The 18134-nt window shown below is 40.0% G+C and overlaps 1 protein-coding gene across 1 annotated transcript in view; it reads left to right on the top strand.

Annotated features, from left to right (window-relative positions):
* CHRDL1 (chordin like 1) overlaps positions 1-16913 on the top strand; it is a gene marked incomplete at its 5' end in the record, with an annotated part of 199668 nt that extends 182755 nt beyond the window's left edge. The window contains 4 exons of the mRNA XM_081115370.1: positions 2106-2315; positions 8908-9075; positions 11156-11245; positions 14532-16913. Of these exons, the coding sequence (XP_080971496.1) occupies positions 2106-2315; positions 8908-9075; positions 11156-11245; positions 14532-14662 (599 nt within the window). The 3' untranslated portion in view covers positions 14663-16913. The remainder of the gene's footprint in view (positions 1-2105; positions 2316-8907; positions 9076-11155; positions 11246-14531) is intronic.
* Between the last annotated feature and the right edge of the window lie 1221 nt (positions 16914-18134).

The raw sequence follows: 18134 nt of genomic DNA, 5'->3' as shown, positions 1-18134 counted from the left end.
GTATTTCAAAACCTTAAAAAACGTGTGGGGAAATGGACTTTGAAAATCCTAAATCCCATAATTTCTATAGGCCTCTTCATTTTCAGGGCAGAGGCTCACCCCTTGATTTTCTCTATGTCCTACAAAAGCCCCAGCTGGTTCATATTTATTCATTCCCCCCTCCAATTGATTTGGTTGCAGCAGTTCTTTCCTGACCTTTCTATTATAGTTCACTGTAGAATCACTTGCCCCCCACCCCCAAATACCAAGGCCCCAGATGGATACATTCAAAATTATCTTGAGAATTTTTTGGCGAGGAGAAGGCTGTGTTTCCTTCTAGAGAATTAACCCCACCCTATTTCACTTCAGAGTATAGGCTCTCATCCAGTCTAGATTGCTTCCTTAGTCCAAAAGTTTAAGGCAGAGGGAAGAACACTGGAAGTCCTGCCTGCACTTTTCTTAGCTCTCCTGCTATGTGCTCCTCTGAGATACATATACTTGATCCCTTGGTAAAGTGAAAGAAAAGAAGTGACAGGAAAGACTCCACCATCTTGAATGTGAGTCCATCCTAAATTTTCTTAAAGCAAACAGTGTACCCACTTGATTGAATTGTCTAGAATGGAGTATCACTGTCTGGGGAGGAAAGAGAATAACACATCTTTCCTGTCTTGTCATGTGATTCTATCTACAGCCCAGAGCCTCAGGGTTCAGATATCATGTCCCTATTTTATCTTACTGTAAGGTTGGGAATTTCTCTGATTTAGGTTCTTAGAGGTTCTTGGAAATATTTACATAGATTGCCCTGTTGGAGTGCCTAGTACTCTAACAGCTCTTGCAAAGGACAGGAAAAGATAACCAGCATCATTCATATTTCCTAATGTGACCCAGTGGACTTGATGAGAAAGAAATAGCCCAATGATTCATTCTTCTGAGGCCACTGTCTTGCAGCCAAATAAGTCAATTCCTAGAAACGCCCCAAATGGGGTTATTTCTCCCACCCTAGCCCTGCCTTAAGTGATACAACCCATCCTGTTGATTGGGATGCCGACAGGTCTCCCTGGGTATGATGAGGTGATGGTAAGAATGAGAAACACACCCAATCCCAGCCATGGCTTGAAATCTCCAAAATGTCTCAGTATTCTCAAAAAGGGAGACAACTCATTCTCAGACCTTTCTATTCACAGCCCTGTGCAGTCCTCATCCTGGATCCTAGCTCCATGCCTCACATTAGGAGCTGGATAAGTTTTGGTTGTATTGCATTGAAGGATGCTCCTGTGACCCCTCCCCTTTATAGGCTCCTCAGCCTACAGCCCAGATGCTGGCTCTTGCAAGGCCCCTCAGAAAACATGGAGCCAGTGACTTTACTTCCCACTCAACAAATGTGAGACCACCGAGGATATATCTAGGGCAGGCAGTGATTCACTCCAGCCTAATATCTACAACCACTATGAGGCAAGGGTCAGAGGACACTGCCTGAAGTTTACAGGCAAAAAAGGCTACCTTTCACCACTTACCTGGTTGGTGTGGGTCCTTTTCCTCCCAATATTGTCTTAGCACCTTCCTTCCAAGGCCAGTACCATTAGGCTCCATAGACATTAGTGTTGGTGGGTCGGACTCATAGCATTTGTTATTGTGAATGGATTTGCTTCAGGATTCGAGGGTGGGGTCGTGGCCTATTGGGAAGAGCAGTATTTTTTGCATATAGCTTCCCTGGGTGGTAAATCTCTGGGGGAAATTTTCATGCCAAGAAGCACATGCACTTGGGCCATATTATCTATGAAACTGCAGCCATTAAAACTACATTCTACTAGGTTCCTTATCAGATACCCAGAACAGATAGAGCTTTGCTTTCATTCATTCCTGCACTTTAAAAAACATTTACTTATTGACAGCCAGCACTTGTGAGCATCCAAAGGCTACTGCTGAAGAACCTGAATAGTTGCTGATGGTAGAACAAGGCCCAAGGTGTGTTTATTTGGAAGAGGCTGCCCTGTAAATGTATCTCCATGGCCATGTAAAGAACTAAAGATGCTTGATGTCTTAAGGGGTTCAGGGCTTGGATTCTGAGCACAGGGGCCCATTTTAACTCCTTAACCTTTAATTTCCAGTATTGTGTTCTCTTCCAGTGTGTGTTTCCAACGGAAAGACCTATTCTCATGGTGAATCCTGGCACCCTAACCTCCGGGCATTTGGCATTGTGGAGTGTGTGTTGTGTACTTGTAATGTCACCAAACAAGAGTGTAAGAAAATTCACTGCCCCAACCGATACCCCTGCAAGTACCCTCAAAAAATAGATGGAAAGTGCTGCAAGGTGTGTCCAGGTAAAAAGGCAAAAGGTGCGTTGGCTGGAAGCCCTGCCTCATAGTCATTCTCAATGTTCTGTGAACATCAGAAACATAACCAACCTGTCATATCATTGTAATGATAACAGTTCTACTAACAATGAACTGCATTCTCTTCTCTCTTAAAAGGCTAGTAAGACTGTTGCTTGGAAGAAATGCACTACTAAGAATTAGACAATGGATGTGTTTGTGTCAACCATACCTTTGACTCTAAGTGCCAAACTTTAGCCTTGGTTTTATAAGTAGTAGAGAAATTAGCTTATGATGATAATTAGGAAGAACAATAGCAGCTTTAATTTTTATATTACTATTTAACTCATCAAAGCATGATCACATCCAGCCCTAACCGGTTTGGCTCAGTGGATAGAGCGTTGGCCTGCGGACTGAAGGGTCCCAGGTTCTATTCTGGTCAAGGGCATGTACCTTGGTTGAGGTTACATCTCCGGTGGGGGGTGTGCACGAGGCAGCTGATGGATGTTTCTCTCTCATCGATGTTTCTGGCTCTCTATCCCTCTCCCTTCCTCTCTGTAAAAAAAATCAATAAAATATATTTTTTAAAAAAGCATGATCACATCCAATATCCTTTTGAGATAGGATAAGAGACAGGTGAGGTATAGTGGAAAGAGAGTGGGTTTTGGTTCTAATCAAAGTTGCTGTGCGACCTTGGAAATGTGCCCTGTCTGCTCTGGGCCTCATCAGCCTCGTCTTTATAATGAAAAGCTTAAAAACAGTTGACCTACAAGCCCTGTTCCAAGACTAAAATCCTATCCCCATGATGTTATCATTTCTTTGTTAATGGTAAGAAAACTGGGGTGTATAATTAGTGACTTGTCCAGAGCCACACAAATAGATAATAAAACCAAGGCCTGGAAGCCATGTCACGTATAGCCCATTGTCTTTTCCAGGCCAGTAGAAAATGCAAACTGATTTAAAAATGCCAGATTAATTATTTAAATAGTGCTTTTAACACATGAGCTAGATAAAAATATAGTTTGTAGTATTGGGTTTCACAGAGTATGGAATTGGTAAGCAAGTATTCTAGCACTGGCTCTGCCACTGGTTTACTGTGTGTCCTAGAACAGGTCACTTCACCTCTCTCAGCTTCAGTTTTCTTCTCTGCAAAATGAAGGGTTGGAATAGATTATTTCTTAGGGTCCTTCTAGCTTCAACATTCTAAGAGTGAATTAATTAATGACTTTCAAGGACATGAATTTATCATTTCTTACGCCTACATGCAAAGCATTTTTGTAAACACAGTTGAAAAAACAAACATTTTTAAATGTAGGCAGAGAGCTAAATTATTTATTTCTTTAATTTAGGCGGTTTCTCATGAGTAGCAGGTGACCATGATTTTGTTCAGTGTATATTTTTTGAGCACCATCATGTTGGTCAATGGTTCCCAAGTTTGTCTACACATTAGAATCCCCCAGAGAGCTTCTAAAATTACCTGTGTCCCATCCTTAGAGATCATGATTTAATTGTTATGAGGTGTGGCCTGCACTTTGGATTTTTAAAGATTCCCAGATGATATTAATTTGCAGACAATTTTGGGAACCCTGGATGTAGGCCCAGGGTGGTTTATGGTCTTGCTACTCAAAGTGTGTTTTGTGGACCAGAAATACCTGAAAGCTATTTAGAAATGCAGGTTTTCCCCAGGCCAACTGCATCAGAATCTGCATTTCAACAAGACTCATGTGTTGATTCCAATGCACATTAAAGTTTGAAAAGCTTTTACTAATGGCACAAACAAAATCTTTCTTAATGTAGCAACCCTCATCTTCCAAAGTAAACAGGGGCAGGGTGTGAAAAAAAAAAAAGACTGGAGCTATCTGATCTGGAGTAGATAATTGGGCCATTGAAATTGGTGAGGAAATGTACTCACTAGGGGTAGGGAGAGAGCACATTCTGATGTTGAAATGGACAGGGGGGCCACCCAGCCAGGATGGCCTATTATGAATTCCAAGTATGTGATCTCGCTGGATCCTCAAACATTTTAGTGTCACTTAAGGTTAATTCTGCCAATACAATTTTCTCTTTGGTCAAGGGTCTATCACCTATAGTCATATAAGTAATACAACATGATAATTTCAGATTAAATTAACAGCCACCTAAAATACCCCAGGTAAGATAAATCCTCCTACTGTGTAATATTACAATTTGAATCTCAGGCCTTTCAAAATAGAAGTTGAATAAAAATGTGTTGAGAATAGGACACAGAACAGGCATAACCTTAAAATAATTGGCCTCTCAGAATGGTAATATTTATTTAAAAACATTACTTTCCATACTCTTTGGCTAAGCCATTTCACTCCTAGAAATCCTCTGTATGTTGTAAGATACATACACATATATACAAACAAGGATTTTTGCTGCAGTGCTGTTAACAATAGTGAAAATCTATAAACAATTTGAAAGTCTAGCAATATGGGGATAGTTAAATAAATTATGGTACATCTATACTATGGCATAGCACATAGCCATTAACAAAATGAACTGACAAACAAAATAGAACCAGAGACATGAATACATGGAACAGACTGACAGAGGGGAGGAGGGACGGAGGGACTGGGTAAAAGAAAGTGAAGGTATTAGCCAAAGAACATATATGCATAGCCTATGAACACAGACAATAGTGTGGTGAAGGCCAGATGAGGGCAGGGATGGAAATGGAGGGCACTTATAACAGTGTCAACAATAAAAAAAGAAGTGGCCCACAGCAAAATAATAACCCCCTTTCCCCCAAAAAATCATTGTAGACCAAGATTTAATGGCACAGAAAGATGTTTGCAATATATTTAAGTACAAAGAGAAAGCTACAAAACAATAAGTATAATATGATCCCATTTTTGTGTTAAAAAGAAAGTGTCTATAATAGACAAAAAAAGACTATAAGGGTATATATAGCAGAATGTTAACAATGATTATCTTTAGGTGACTGAATTATAGGTTATTTTTATTTTCTTCTTTTTGTTTATCTCTATTTTTCAAAGTATATTATGTTTGTAATTAGAAATATATATATATATATATATATATATATATATATATATATATATTATTTTTAAAACTGCCCTCCAAAATTCCAATTGGTAATATAGTGAGAAGTCTAATCGACTCAACCTGTTTCTCTAAAAAAGCTGTTTTCCCACTACACTAAGATGTGTGGAAATAGAGGACTTATTATTTTGTTTATTTGTTCACTTTATTTTATCTCTGTTTTTTAATGTTTTATTGAATTTATTGGGGTGACACTGGTTAACAAATTATACAGGTTCTAGGTGCATGATTCCATGAGAAATAGAAGACTTACTGAGCAACATGGAAGTGAGAGTGTCTGTATCTTTCCGTGTACCTGTTTCTCAGTGAGCCAAACAGTAGTGTGTGCATATTGAATGATTCCTGATAGTCATATTGCCCAACAACAGTACCTATCTAGAGGCCAGGGCACCAGCTGCAGGTATTCAGCAACTTCAGAGCATCAAAGGGCATGCACTTGCTTATGCATTCAATCTTGAAATACATATTATGTGCCTACGGTTTGCAAGATACTGCTATAGGCACTGAAAATTGAGAGATGAACAAGAAAGACAAAGGCTACTTGCTGGCATGCTCCTTATATTCTAGTGGGAGAAAACAACAACAACAATGAGCACAAACCAGTAAGGTAATTTTAGGTTGTGATGAGTACTGTGAAGAAAATATAAATAGAATCAGATGATACTGAATGGGTTGTGGCACTTTCAAAAGAGTGGTCAGGGAAGGCTTCTCTGAAGAGATATTTGAGTAGAGTTCTGAATGATGTGAAGGAGTGAGAAATGGGAAGATCATGACATCACTGGCTTCTTAGAAAATAACATATGACAGAGGAAAAGGAACAAAGGATTGAGGAGGGAAAAGGTTGATGGGAAAAAAGGAAGAGTACATTCAGTTATTCATGTTGAAAAGGGAAAAGAGACAAAATTTGCTGATGATCCAGCGAAAAGTTTTGTTATAACAAATTATGGCAGGCTACTTTAGTAACAAACGAGGGCCAAAATAAAGGATGCGAGTTTTGCCTCTCTCTCTTGCTTGTTCTCTGGTAAGGGCTGCCTTGCCTGGCATATCAGTATTGTGTAGGACTTCCACTTTCTGAAGGTTCCCCAACTCCCCTCTCATTCCACTATACCACCCTGATACCAGGAATTCCCATAATTACACTTTCTTTGGGATTACAACATAAAACGTTCCTATTACGACTTAAAATTTTCCTGGGCTGGGCTAAAACATCTTCATCAGTCATCACCACTTCCGAAAGGAAATGGTTTCTTAATTTCTTAGTTCTGGAAGGCTCAGAGCAGGAGCATTCCCCTGAGAAGTAGGAGTGGCCAAAATGACTTCAAGCATGGCATTCTTCCCTGGAAGGAAATGAAAGTAAGTGAACATGAGTGATCAGAAAGCACCTTGAGGTGGAGGGTGTAGAATGAGGAGAATGTTCCTGAGTAAGTAGTTCGAAATACACACTTTGTTTTACACTTAACATTTTCAAGTGCCAATCAACAAATGGATTATGTTGCTTGTAGATCCCTTCTGATGAGTGACTTAAGCTCTTGAAGGGGAAGGGGTGTTGGTGAAGGATGACTCTTCAGGACACTGGGAGAATATTTAGTATATTGTAGGTACTTCCAGTGTCATCATGGATTTCATATGGCAGTTATAACCATAGCCAGTATTAAGCTAGTGAGCAAATTTGAACAAATGAACTCAGCTCGCACATTAAGGTGATAATTATGTACATAAGAGTTCCTGTACATTCAGTGATCTCCCCACCTTCACCCATTTGAAAAGTGCTAGAACACCCCTTAAATACCTAACATATCACCTTTTTTAGACTAGTCCACCTGGGAATTAAATAACTAAAAAGAAGGTCTAAAGGAGAAGGGAATTTTGATTTTAGGATAATCTAAAAATTGAGTAATACAACCTGGAATCATCAAGAGAAGATTTGGTTTTGTCCTCACTGTGTCAATAAGATGGTGGGAGTGGGAAAGCTAATCAGGTCAGCAAGAGACATCAGTAGCAATTTGATTACAACCTCTTGTCCAAATGTGTCTCATTGGTTGACAGTAATCTTCCTAATTAGAGTCAAAAATCCAAAACACTTAACATTATATATATATATATCTTGATATCAGAGAGGAAGGGAGAGGTAGAGGTAGAAACATCAACAATGAAGGAATCATTGATCGACTGCCTCCTGCGCACCCAACACTGGGGTTGGAGCCTGCAACTTGGGCATGTGCCCTGACTGGAGCCACACTGGCCATGCTATATATATATCTATATATATCTATATCTATATCTATCTATCTATATATATATATATATATATATATATAGAGAGAGAGAGAGAGAGAGAGAGAGAGAGAGGGAGAGAGAGAGGGAGAGAGAGAAGGCGAAGGAGGAGGAGGAGGAGGAAGAGGAGGAGGAGGAGGAGGAGGAGGAGAAAGAAGAGGATCGACTGCGCAATCTAGATATGTGCCCTGGTCAGGAATCAAACCCATAACCTTTCAGTGTAAGGGACAATGCTCCAACCAACTGAGCCACACCAATGTTCAATGCTCTTATCAAATACTTTCATAGATGGTTTCTGCCCTTATTCAAAGTTTTCAGGGTTTCCGTGGCATCTCTTTGTTGTTCCTGACTTGAGTGTACACTTTAGTACACAGCTGAAGAGGGTGCCCAGAGGCCAGCAGAAAAAAACTTAACTCACAGATAGTCAGCCAAGAGAAACCTTTCTTAATACGGGAATTGAGGAATGAGGAGGGTGGAGTGGAATGGGGAATATCGGGAGGTGGTACCTTTATTCCTGGAAGCTGAAACCCAAGTTTAGATTAAACTTTAAATGATCCATAGTTGAGGGAGTTGACCAGTTCTTGTGTGTCTCCCAACCATTTGGCATACCATGCATATGACTAAGCTGACATCTAGCTTTTGGCACTGATGTTGATTTGGTATTATCATTCCCCTTAAAAACAAATCAAAGAGCATTCAGAAATGTCAAGCTAATTTGGATAGATCATTTGAGCAAATATATGCACACAAAGGAGTATCATAGATGTTTTCTAAGTATAAGTGATGTCAGGGATGTTAATCAAGGCCCTCTTTCAGCCCATTCCCTAGGCCTCTGTTGATAACACTGAGCTAGATAGACCATGATCCTGACCCAAAACGGAAAAATCTATGTTCCCTTAATTGCCTAAGAGATTCATATCTGTCCAAGTTCTTCCTCCTCATGAAGGTCCACTTCTCATGTGGCGCTTGGTGGATCCACTTTAGTTTGTGGGCCTGTGTTCTACAGAACTATGGATTCTGTCATCTTGTGGACTTAAATTAAAGGCCATGTGCTCCTTTGTGATTTGGTGGCTGTTATAGAAGCATCCTAAACTGACACAGTGAAATATGGGTGTAACTTCTATCTCTATAACAATATTCTTGTTGATTTTCCAATTTTGATGAGTATATGTGTTACAAACAAATAAATAAATGCAAAAGTTCACTTCTAGATATGCAAGCCAGTGACAGAATTCTTCTTGCTTCCTGATTCTAGAAGAACTTCCAGGCCAAAGCTTTGATAGCAAAGGCTACTTTTGTGGAGAAGAAACAATGCCCGTGTATGAGTCTGTGTTCATGGAGGATGGGGAGACAACCAGAAAAATAGCATTGGAGACAGAGAGACCACCGCAGGTAGAGGTCCATGTTTGGACAATTCAAAAGGGTAAGCAAAACAACATTAATTTTTCTTTGGTGGTTTGCTTTTGTTTTTGTTGGTTTTTTTTGTGTGTGTGTGTGTTTTATAAAGGGGCTATAGGGAAGGAGGGGAAGCCTCACCATAATTTTGCTTCAACCTGTTTCTCCTTTTGGGACAGAAGAATTCCTGATTGTTTAGAAACTAACATATGACTAATACAGTTATTATGGCCTTTAACTTTACGTTGGCCAGGGCTAAAAAATAAAAAGTAAGTATTTACCCTTGGGATTTGTTGTCTTTCTCATACAACAAGGCTAGAGGATTGTTTCTCAACCCTGGCTGCACATCAGAATAATCTGGGAGAAAAAAATTTTAAATACCAAATGCCTGGGCCTAACCTGAGAGATTCTGACTAAGTGGTTGGGAGTGGGGCCTGAGCTTAAGTGGTTTATAAAGCTCCACAGGTGATGCTAGTATATAGTTAAGCTTACAAACTATCAAACTATAGTCTATGGTTCTTTCCAACATGAAACTCCACAAACATGAAAATATATTCATTTGGTAAGAAGCAAAGTCTCTTGAATCATGCTTCGTACTCTGGAGTAAGACAAATTGAAAACATGATCCCTGCCCTCAAGTTTATAGTTTCACTGGAGAAACAATCCAGTCATGATGTCCAATTTCTTTTTTGATTATTCACATTACCATAGCAAGCCACATTGTGCTTACTGTAATTCAGATTATCTCATAGATAAAAGATAAGTGCTGATCTAGTCTGGTCAAGTTTTCTAGGAATCCAAAGGTAGAGGTGAGATTTCAATTGAAAAATTATAAACATCTTTTTTCTACTGGTACCTGCATAAGTCTCAAGAGTACTCAAACTTTAGTATGTTTCAGTGTCATGCAAGGAGGTGGTTTATAATGCAGCTGCTTGGCCCCATCCATGAAATGCTACTTCAGTAGTCTTGGGTAGCTTCTAAAGTTTTGAATTTTTAAGCAATAGGCAGGTGATTCTAATGCAGATGGCACTTGGACCATACTTGGAGAAATAACTGCTCTAGTATTTGTGGGGCTTTTTCTCTCCCTTTTCACAACCACCTTTCTTTCTTGAAAGAAAGAGTTCCTCCCTACCCCTTAAATATATTCTAGAACACACATATGTTTCTTGTCCGTGTTTATTTTTGCTCTATACCTAGAAATGTTGATTTTCAGTCTCTAACTCCATAGCTCTTCTGTAGCTGGCCACCTAGGACTACGCACTGTTCTGTTGGCTTCCCTAGCAGTGGGCCCACTATTCATCATGTAAAATCTTACACCCCACGGAGCTGTATGGGTGTTTTTCAACTTGCTAGTGTAGCATCTAAATAACCTTGTTCATAGTACAGGTGATCACGGTGTGTGCATGATGGGCAGAGAAATACCCAGGCTTCATTTCCATTGCTCCCTGTAGACAGACCTCTTGGGGATTAGTCAAGTGAGCCGGTAACATGTTGCTCCTTAACTGCAAGGTAATTTTCAGTAGTGTACATGTTATTTTGATAAAAGCAATTCAGTCATTGTTGAGACAATGGAACCCCTTATTTTAACTCTCCCCACTTTTATAAGAGAAAGCTAAAGGAGCTGTGAATATTCCCCAAAGGAAAATACACTTTTTGGTATGTTGAAGATCAGGAATGGCTTCTCCATTTACACAAACAACATGTTTGCAGTCCCACTGCTGGTTGTCACTGCTTAGCCAAGAGGGCAGCCCAGTGGTTTTAGCAGGGACATCGTCTACTCAGACTTGGGGCAAGGACAGAATTTCTAATACTTCCCATGTCTGATTCCATGTGGCTTTCCCTAGGACGGTGTCCCATGATCAGCAGCACCATTTCCCTTATCTCCATCCTCTAGAGAACCAGGAGGAAGCCAGTGAAACAAGGAAACAAATGGAGTTAATTATAACCCTAGAGCCATCCAAGTTCTGGTTAAGCACATTACACAGCCGAGCTCAATACTCCTAAGCCTCAGTAATGAGATGATATGCTTAGCCCAAGCAGAAAAAGGGGCTGGTGGTTCCAGATAGAGAGAGCCTGATCACCTGCCCAACATTTTTGCTTGACTCCAGGCATCCTCCAGCATTTCCATATTGAGAAAATCTCCAAGAGGATGTTTGAGGAGCTCCATCACTTCAAGCTTGTGACCAGGACAACCCTGAGTAAGTGGTACCTCTCTTTCTTTACTCCTCCCTGGAAAACACATCCAGTTTTCAATGGAGCACAGCTCCAAATAAAGTCTTTCTGTATTCTTAATGAGCATTAGTTATGCTCAATATCAGCATCAGATGATGTTTTATCTCTCCTCTGGGTAACTTAGCAGGGAAAGGGGTGTCTGGATGTGAGTGAACTGAAGATCTTGGACCTTGTGCATACAAATCCAGATGTATTAAGCATAAGCTACCTCAGATCAAGGTTTCCTGAACATCTTTAATGAAACTGATAAACCCAGAATTTCAAGGATTTATCTCACAGGATTCCAGATCTGATGTATTTGTGGAGACTTCACATCTGGAAGGGTATGTCCTCTAGTGTTGGGGATGAGAAACAGAGAAAATTATTCCTGTATTGTATCAAAGATGTGTTTGGCTCTTTGGAACTGCCCCTGGGTGTTAATGTTTCTTTAAAAGCATTCAGGCACTGAGGCATACTTGTAGCTCTCCCAGTTTCTACACTAGATGGAGCCTAGGGACAAGATACTGCTAGGCACTGGGGGCAGAGGGTGGGGGTGGGAAGCACTTCTGAAGGAATAAAAGACAAAATTTCTATCCACAGGGAATTCTAATGGGCGAGACAGAACATGAAAATGCTTTCACTATGAATTAGTATACTTCTGAGGAATTAAATACCTAAGTGCTCAGGGGAATCTGCAAGGAACAATGATATGAGAGCCAGGTGGGCTTATTTGAGGAAGGCTTCAGGAGGAGGTGTGTTTTGAAAGAGAAGGGTGTGGCTGGGCAACAGGTCAGGGAATCAGTCCAGGAATAGAGTGAAGCCGAAGAGAAGACTTAGACAGGAGCAAACAAGAAGTGTAGGTGTGGGTGGGTGGGTGTGGGTGAGGAACAATTACAAAGACCACATAGGGTGCACAGAAATATGAGAGGAGTTGGAGGCAGGAAGTAGTTAGAGGACCTGAAGGAAACAAGTGAGAAGTTCAGATATAAGGCAAGTAGCATTGGTAGTTGCTCTATACTTACAAATAGTATAGTGATATCAAAAAGGTGTTTTGGAAGGATATTTCTTAGCTTTCATATGGATTTATTAAGCACCTACTTTAATTAGGCCAGATTCTGTAGAGTCCAATATGCCATGCTAAGAAGTTGGACTTGATCTCCAGACCCGAGTACCCCAGTGATGGTTTTTAAGCAAGTAAAGGATATATTCAAATCTGTTTTATAGAGAGAAGCAGTTGTTGTGTGGAGTGAAAGTTGGACTGTTAGTGAAAGAGCTGGTGATAGTCTTAATTAGAAAGTGATTATACAGTATTAAGTATGTTATACAGAGAGCAGAAGTCACTGTGAGAGACAGCTCTGAGATTAAATAATCAAGAACAGTATCAAAGAGAGAAATGAGTGTGGAAAGACTCCAATATTAACAACTTTCTAGACTGGGTGAATTAGTAATACCATTCACCAATGGGAACCTCTGACAATATGTGTTTGGTGGAAAGAAATGAGTTTCACTTAAAACATCTTTTCCTTAAGAGCCATCTGATTAGAGTTATTCAATAAGCCGCTGGAAATAGGGTTGATGAGATCAGTTGTTTGCTCTTCAGGAGACTGATAGACAATGAACTGGGCAGCAGGAGAATTAAAATAGAAGAGTTGGGATTTCTTACTTATGAGTAAGGAATAAAGGACCCATAGTCTAGGATCCCATGATCAGTTATGTGACTTTTGAAATTACCAATTAATTTAAAAGGACATGTTTCTGTTTATACTGTGAACAAGACACTGTACTATGCACTGGAGGTCTTGAAAGGTTATTTAAACTTTCCACTAATAACAGTTAGGATTTGAGGTGTGTAATAGATGTGGACGGTGTGTGCTTTAGACTCTGTGCAGCTGAGGAAAGTGAGGAATAAGAGGATCCTGCATAGTAATCTGGGGACAAAGAACAATCCTGACCCCTTTATATAATGTGTCTCTCAGATCCTGGAACACAGTAAGGCTTTAGTGAAAACTGGTTACTTGCCCAAACTTTCTCCCATTTTTCCTTCTACCTTGCCATAGAGTCAGATAAAATAGGAACATAGTAACAGAGAAACTGAGTCTGCAAAGAAGGGGGTCGTGTGTGTGTGTGTGTGTGTGTGTGTGTGTGTGTGTGTGTGTGTTGGTGGTGGGGGTGGTGGTGGAATTTTTTGTGGCTAGTGAAAAAAAAAAGAGGTTCAACACAGCTTCGGAATTAAAAGGAGCTTGCTAACTTTGGACTAGGAGTTCTCCAGGTGTGACACCATGAGTGCAGGAATAAAAAGAAAACCGAAGAGGCTATCCCAGATGGGCAGTTGGTATGTATGCTATTGGACAGGACAATATGATAGCAGGAAAAGGAAGCTCTTGTCACTCTCAAGGACCAGGAAAGTTAGAAAAGGAATGAGCCAGATATCTGAGGTAGTTTCCAGTTTTGAGCACAGAGTGTGCACTCAAAAATGTTTGTTCAGCATGACAGAATATGGGATAGAGAAATTGGCAAGAATACTTTAGAAGTGTGGACACTTCCATGGAGAGGTGAAAACAGGGAATACAGCCATGTTTACCTGAAGCTGAATGGGATCACATGTGGGATATGAAAATGGAACTCTATAAGGAACCATAGGAAGGGATTGAGGGGTGCTAAAGAGGGGGTGAGGACAGGCTGCAAGCATAGCTGAAAGCTTTTATAGAGAGAATCAGTTGTTGTGTGGAGTTAAAAAAATTAACTACACACATACACGTGCACACACATGTGCGGGCGTGCGCACACGCATACACACACACACACACAGAGTTTTAACAAAAGATAGCAGGAATAGAGAAAAGGGCAGTAAATAACCAAGTAACCCAAACCAACATTTGGGCCCCCCAAAGTAATCAAAGCAAATCCCCAATAATGTAACAGGTAGTATGTTCCAAACTTTGACCTGGTGCCAAGTGAACCACCTATATAGTAACAACCTGATAGTGGGGCATTTTGCGAATGCTAAATACACTGTAAAAATTCCAAGAATAATACTTAAATTTTACTCTTGAGGAGTCAGTTATGTGTTATTCTTGGGATTCTTACAAATGCTGTGTGTCAAAATGAAAATTCCATGGTCAACTTTCCATATCTGCCCCCAGAAAAGTGTTTTGGGGGCTATCCCCTGGTAGGTTAATGTATGAGTGGGGAAGTATGGGGGATATTGATTATACTCCTAATTAGCTCTGCTCACTTGTTACATATCCAAGCCACTTTGTGTTTATCTTTTAGGCCAGTGGAAGATATTCACCGAAGGAGAAGCTCAGATCAGCCAGATGTGTTCAAGTCGTGTGTGCAGAACAGAGCTTGAAGATTTGGTCAAGGTTTTGTACCTGGAAAGGTCTGAAAAGGGCCACTGTTAGACGAGACAGTATTGGATAGGGTAAAGCAAGAAAACTCAAGCTGCAGCTGGACTGCAGGCTTATTTTGCTTAAGTCAACAGTGCTCTAAAATACAAACTCAAATGCAGTTAATTATTCACGCTATGCACAAGCATAACTTGCTCCTTTATGTGGAGTGGTGTGTCACCCCTTAACCATCTTCTCCAAAGAGATTGGAAGAGTCTTGTATTATTTGTAGGAAGAAGAGAGATGGAACACCATAACTCTGTTCTAGTTTCTTGGAGAATCACATTTCTTTACAGGTTAAAGAGTAAACAAAACCCCAGGGTTTCTAGCTAGAAAGTTATTCAATGAAAGAAAAAGAAAGGAATCACTTCTTAGTAGGGGTTCTGTAATACAGATAAACATATTTGTATGAAATTATACTCTTTGAATTTTAGAATGTCTTGTGTGTTTTTAAAAAATTAACCACACATACACACACACACACACACACACACAAACAAACACACACACACTCTAAACTACAGCCTTCATTATGAGGCAACACCAGCATAGACTCTCTCCTCCTTTTCTTGAACTGGCTTCCAAGTAGCTTGGCAGTTGTTAGAGCCCAGAAGGATAAATAAGGAACTGTGAGCAGAAGGCTATCCCCTTGGGCCTATGGTAAGTTTTTTGAAGTCACCAACTATGGTAGCAGTTTGCAAAATAAGAATACCATGTCATGGCTGCATGCACTTCAAAGTGGTAAATAACTTTTCCCTAATGATACCACTTCCCTTTTCTCCCTGAATGTACTGGGCCTTCATGAAGAAGGAATTGGAATTGGGTACCCTTTTCAGAAACTGAATCCATATAAGATAAGTAATTGTTGAATAAAGGAGTTGATGCCTCTTTGTGTTTTCAAGTCAGTAAAACTCACCAAATAATAGTGCAATACTCACTAATTTTCTTGAGACCATAGTTCTCTAATTCAAAAATGTAGGTGAAATTATTAAATCCTAGAAGCTCCTTGAAAAGGCAGTTTCTATTATCCAATTACAGTTGATTTTTACTTTACTAAGGGTCTCAGTCTTCATGAGCTTCTGAGTGTCAGCTCTTTAGTTAGGAGGATTATTGCTTATTTGGGGAGATGGTAATTCTAAACAGATCTTTTCCTAAACCTTCTTACCATTCTAATCTCAGCCATCAAGCATGGATTTGAATCATGAATCCTAGAGAAGGCTGGTCCAAAAATGTCTATTTGCAGCCCAATACAAGAGCATAAGTTATCCATTCTGAGGCCTAGCTTTAGAAATTATTTTTGTGGGAAAACTATAAATTCTCCATAGCAAGGATGTCAAGCCTGCCTTTTAGATTTATCTCCTCTGAAAAGCATGAATGAATTCTAGTGAGCATTTAAAAATATTAAGGACTCAGAAATCAAATATTTCTTATTATATAATCATAGGTGAAAGCAACATTTTTTCTTACAATGTTTGACACCAATAGGGACAAATGAAAAATAGTTCAGTCTGTATGAAAACTTGCACTAGGAGTCTGTTTTCATAAAAGAGCATAAAAGAGCACGAGGCAGGTGTTTCATGGCCAGACCTTCATGGGACAACTTCTCACAACCCCTTACACACATTCTCCTCAGGAAAGGGAGGTAAGACATCAGGGCTGAAAGGCATGGAGCCTTATTGGAGAGAGGGTGTTAAATTGCTGCTGTCTCCCTCCCAGAGGTGGCAGTATTTCCATAGTGTGGAAAGAAGTAACTGATCCTGAAGCAAAGTGGTGATTTCCCCCTTCTTGATGACTCACCCCAAAGCCTTCCCACCCAGGTGTTCTCTGAAAGCTCAACCTTCAGAGAACACCCAGAGAGTTTCCCTAGATAGATTCCTACCCCCAGGTGATAGGACACACCTTTACAAAATGCTGTGTGAAGTAGGAACTAGGGAACTGTGCTGGGCCAACATAGAAACCCTCCAGTGTTTGATGTTGTGTAGGGAGGAGGACATAGGGAGAAGAGGCCAAATGCCTGTAGTTAGTAGATAGGAATGGATGTGGTTCTTCTTGTGTATTTATTTGTATTATAAACACTTGGAACAACAAAGACCATAAGTACTATTTAGCAGTTGTAGTCATTTTATAGTTAACTCATGTAAACAAATAAGAGTAACATAACAGTATTATCCTTTGACTCTTCCCACAGGACATGTACCTAAATATGGTACTTATTTATGTAGTCACTGTATTTCTGGATTTTTAAATTAATAAAATGTTAATTTTGAAAAATCATGTGTGATAATGCTGTGTAAGTGATTGACTCTCTGGACAATGCTGATTTTAGACTGGGTAACAGGTGATGGGTAGGTAAGCCAGGCTGTTTCTCATTCAGGTTCACACACACACACACACACACACACACACACACACACACACACTATATCATAATGGCTAAAAGAAGGAACTTTGTAATCAGACTACCTGAATTTTTAATCCCAGCTCTGCACTTACCAGCTGTGTTTGTCAATTTCCCCAACTATAAAATTGGGGATAATAGTGGTACCATTCCCTTTTGCCTGCAATCTTACAGTGAGGGTTAATTTAGTTAATGCATGTAAAGTTAATAGAATGGTGTCTGGTGCACAGTGAGCATTCATTTTTGACCATGGATGTTCAAAATGGCATGGCACTGAAAATGGCCATTGATTTCTGGCTTCCCTTTAGGCCAAGGCATTTAAGAGACTGGGGACAGAAGGCCATCGACTTGGATTTCAAGAGGGCCTCAATTTTAGGCTGCTCCTCAGTAGTAGATTTGTATAGGGAGCAGGGTAAGAGTTTTGTCACATATGTTGATCCAAACTCTATTCCCTCAAACCCCTAATACCAACCAGAAGCCAAGATATAAAAAAGGCGAAATGTCAGATAGCATAAGTACAGTAAAATATTCATTGGTGTTAGCAACAGAGAAGTCATTAGTGGTGGAACATTGGGGAAGTGTTAGAAGCAGAGGCCAGAAGTGAGTGGGAGAGATGAGAAATTGGAGACAGCAGTTAGAGACAATTCTTTGGAGAAACTTAATTACAGAGACTGGAGAAATGACACTGGGGAAGGATATGAGGCCAAAGGATAGTTTTTTCTCCTCAAAATGAGGGGTATTTGGCCATGTCTTATACTGAAAGGAAGGATCCTATAGAAAGAAAAATATTAAAACTAAGGAAAAAGAGGGTTAACCTGTTGTGTGCAGTGCATGAGAAGCCATTCCCCATGCTAAGCCCTTGAAACTTACAATTGTTGACCCACAACCTGGATAGAATTTTGGCCTTTGATTGACAACCCCTTATTGTGAATTAGCTAAACCTAGTTCCCCTCAACTCTGTTAGCTTGGTTCCCCTTTACATCCAACTTACTGTCTTCTGGAATGGTAGACTATAAATTCCAATATTACTCCACCTCCGCTAGGGAGCCACATATAACTCAAACTAGACACCTTGACTCCATTGGCACT

The sequence above is a fragment of the Myotis nattereri genome (assembly GCF_964212035.1).
Source record: "Myotis nattereri genome assembly, chromosome: X".
Taxonomy (NCBI): domain Eukaryota; kingdom Metazoa; phylum Chordata; class Mammalia; order Chiroptera; family Vespertilionidae; genus Myotis; species Myotis nattereri.
Note: the sequence above shows the minus strand (reverse complement) of the source record. Positions and strands in the feature narration are given on the sequence as shown.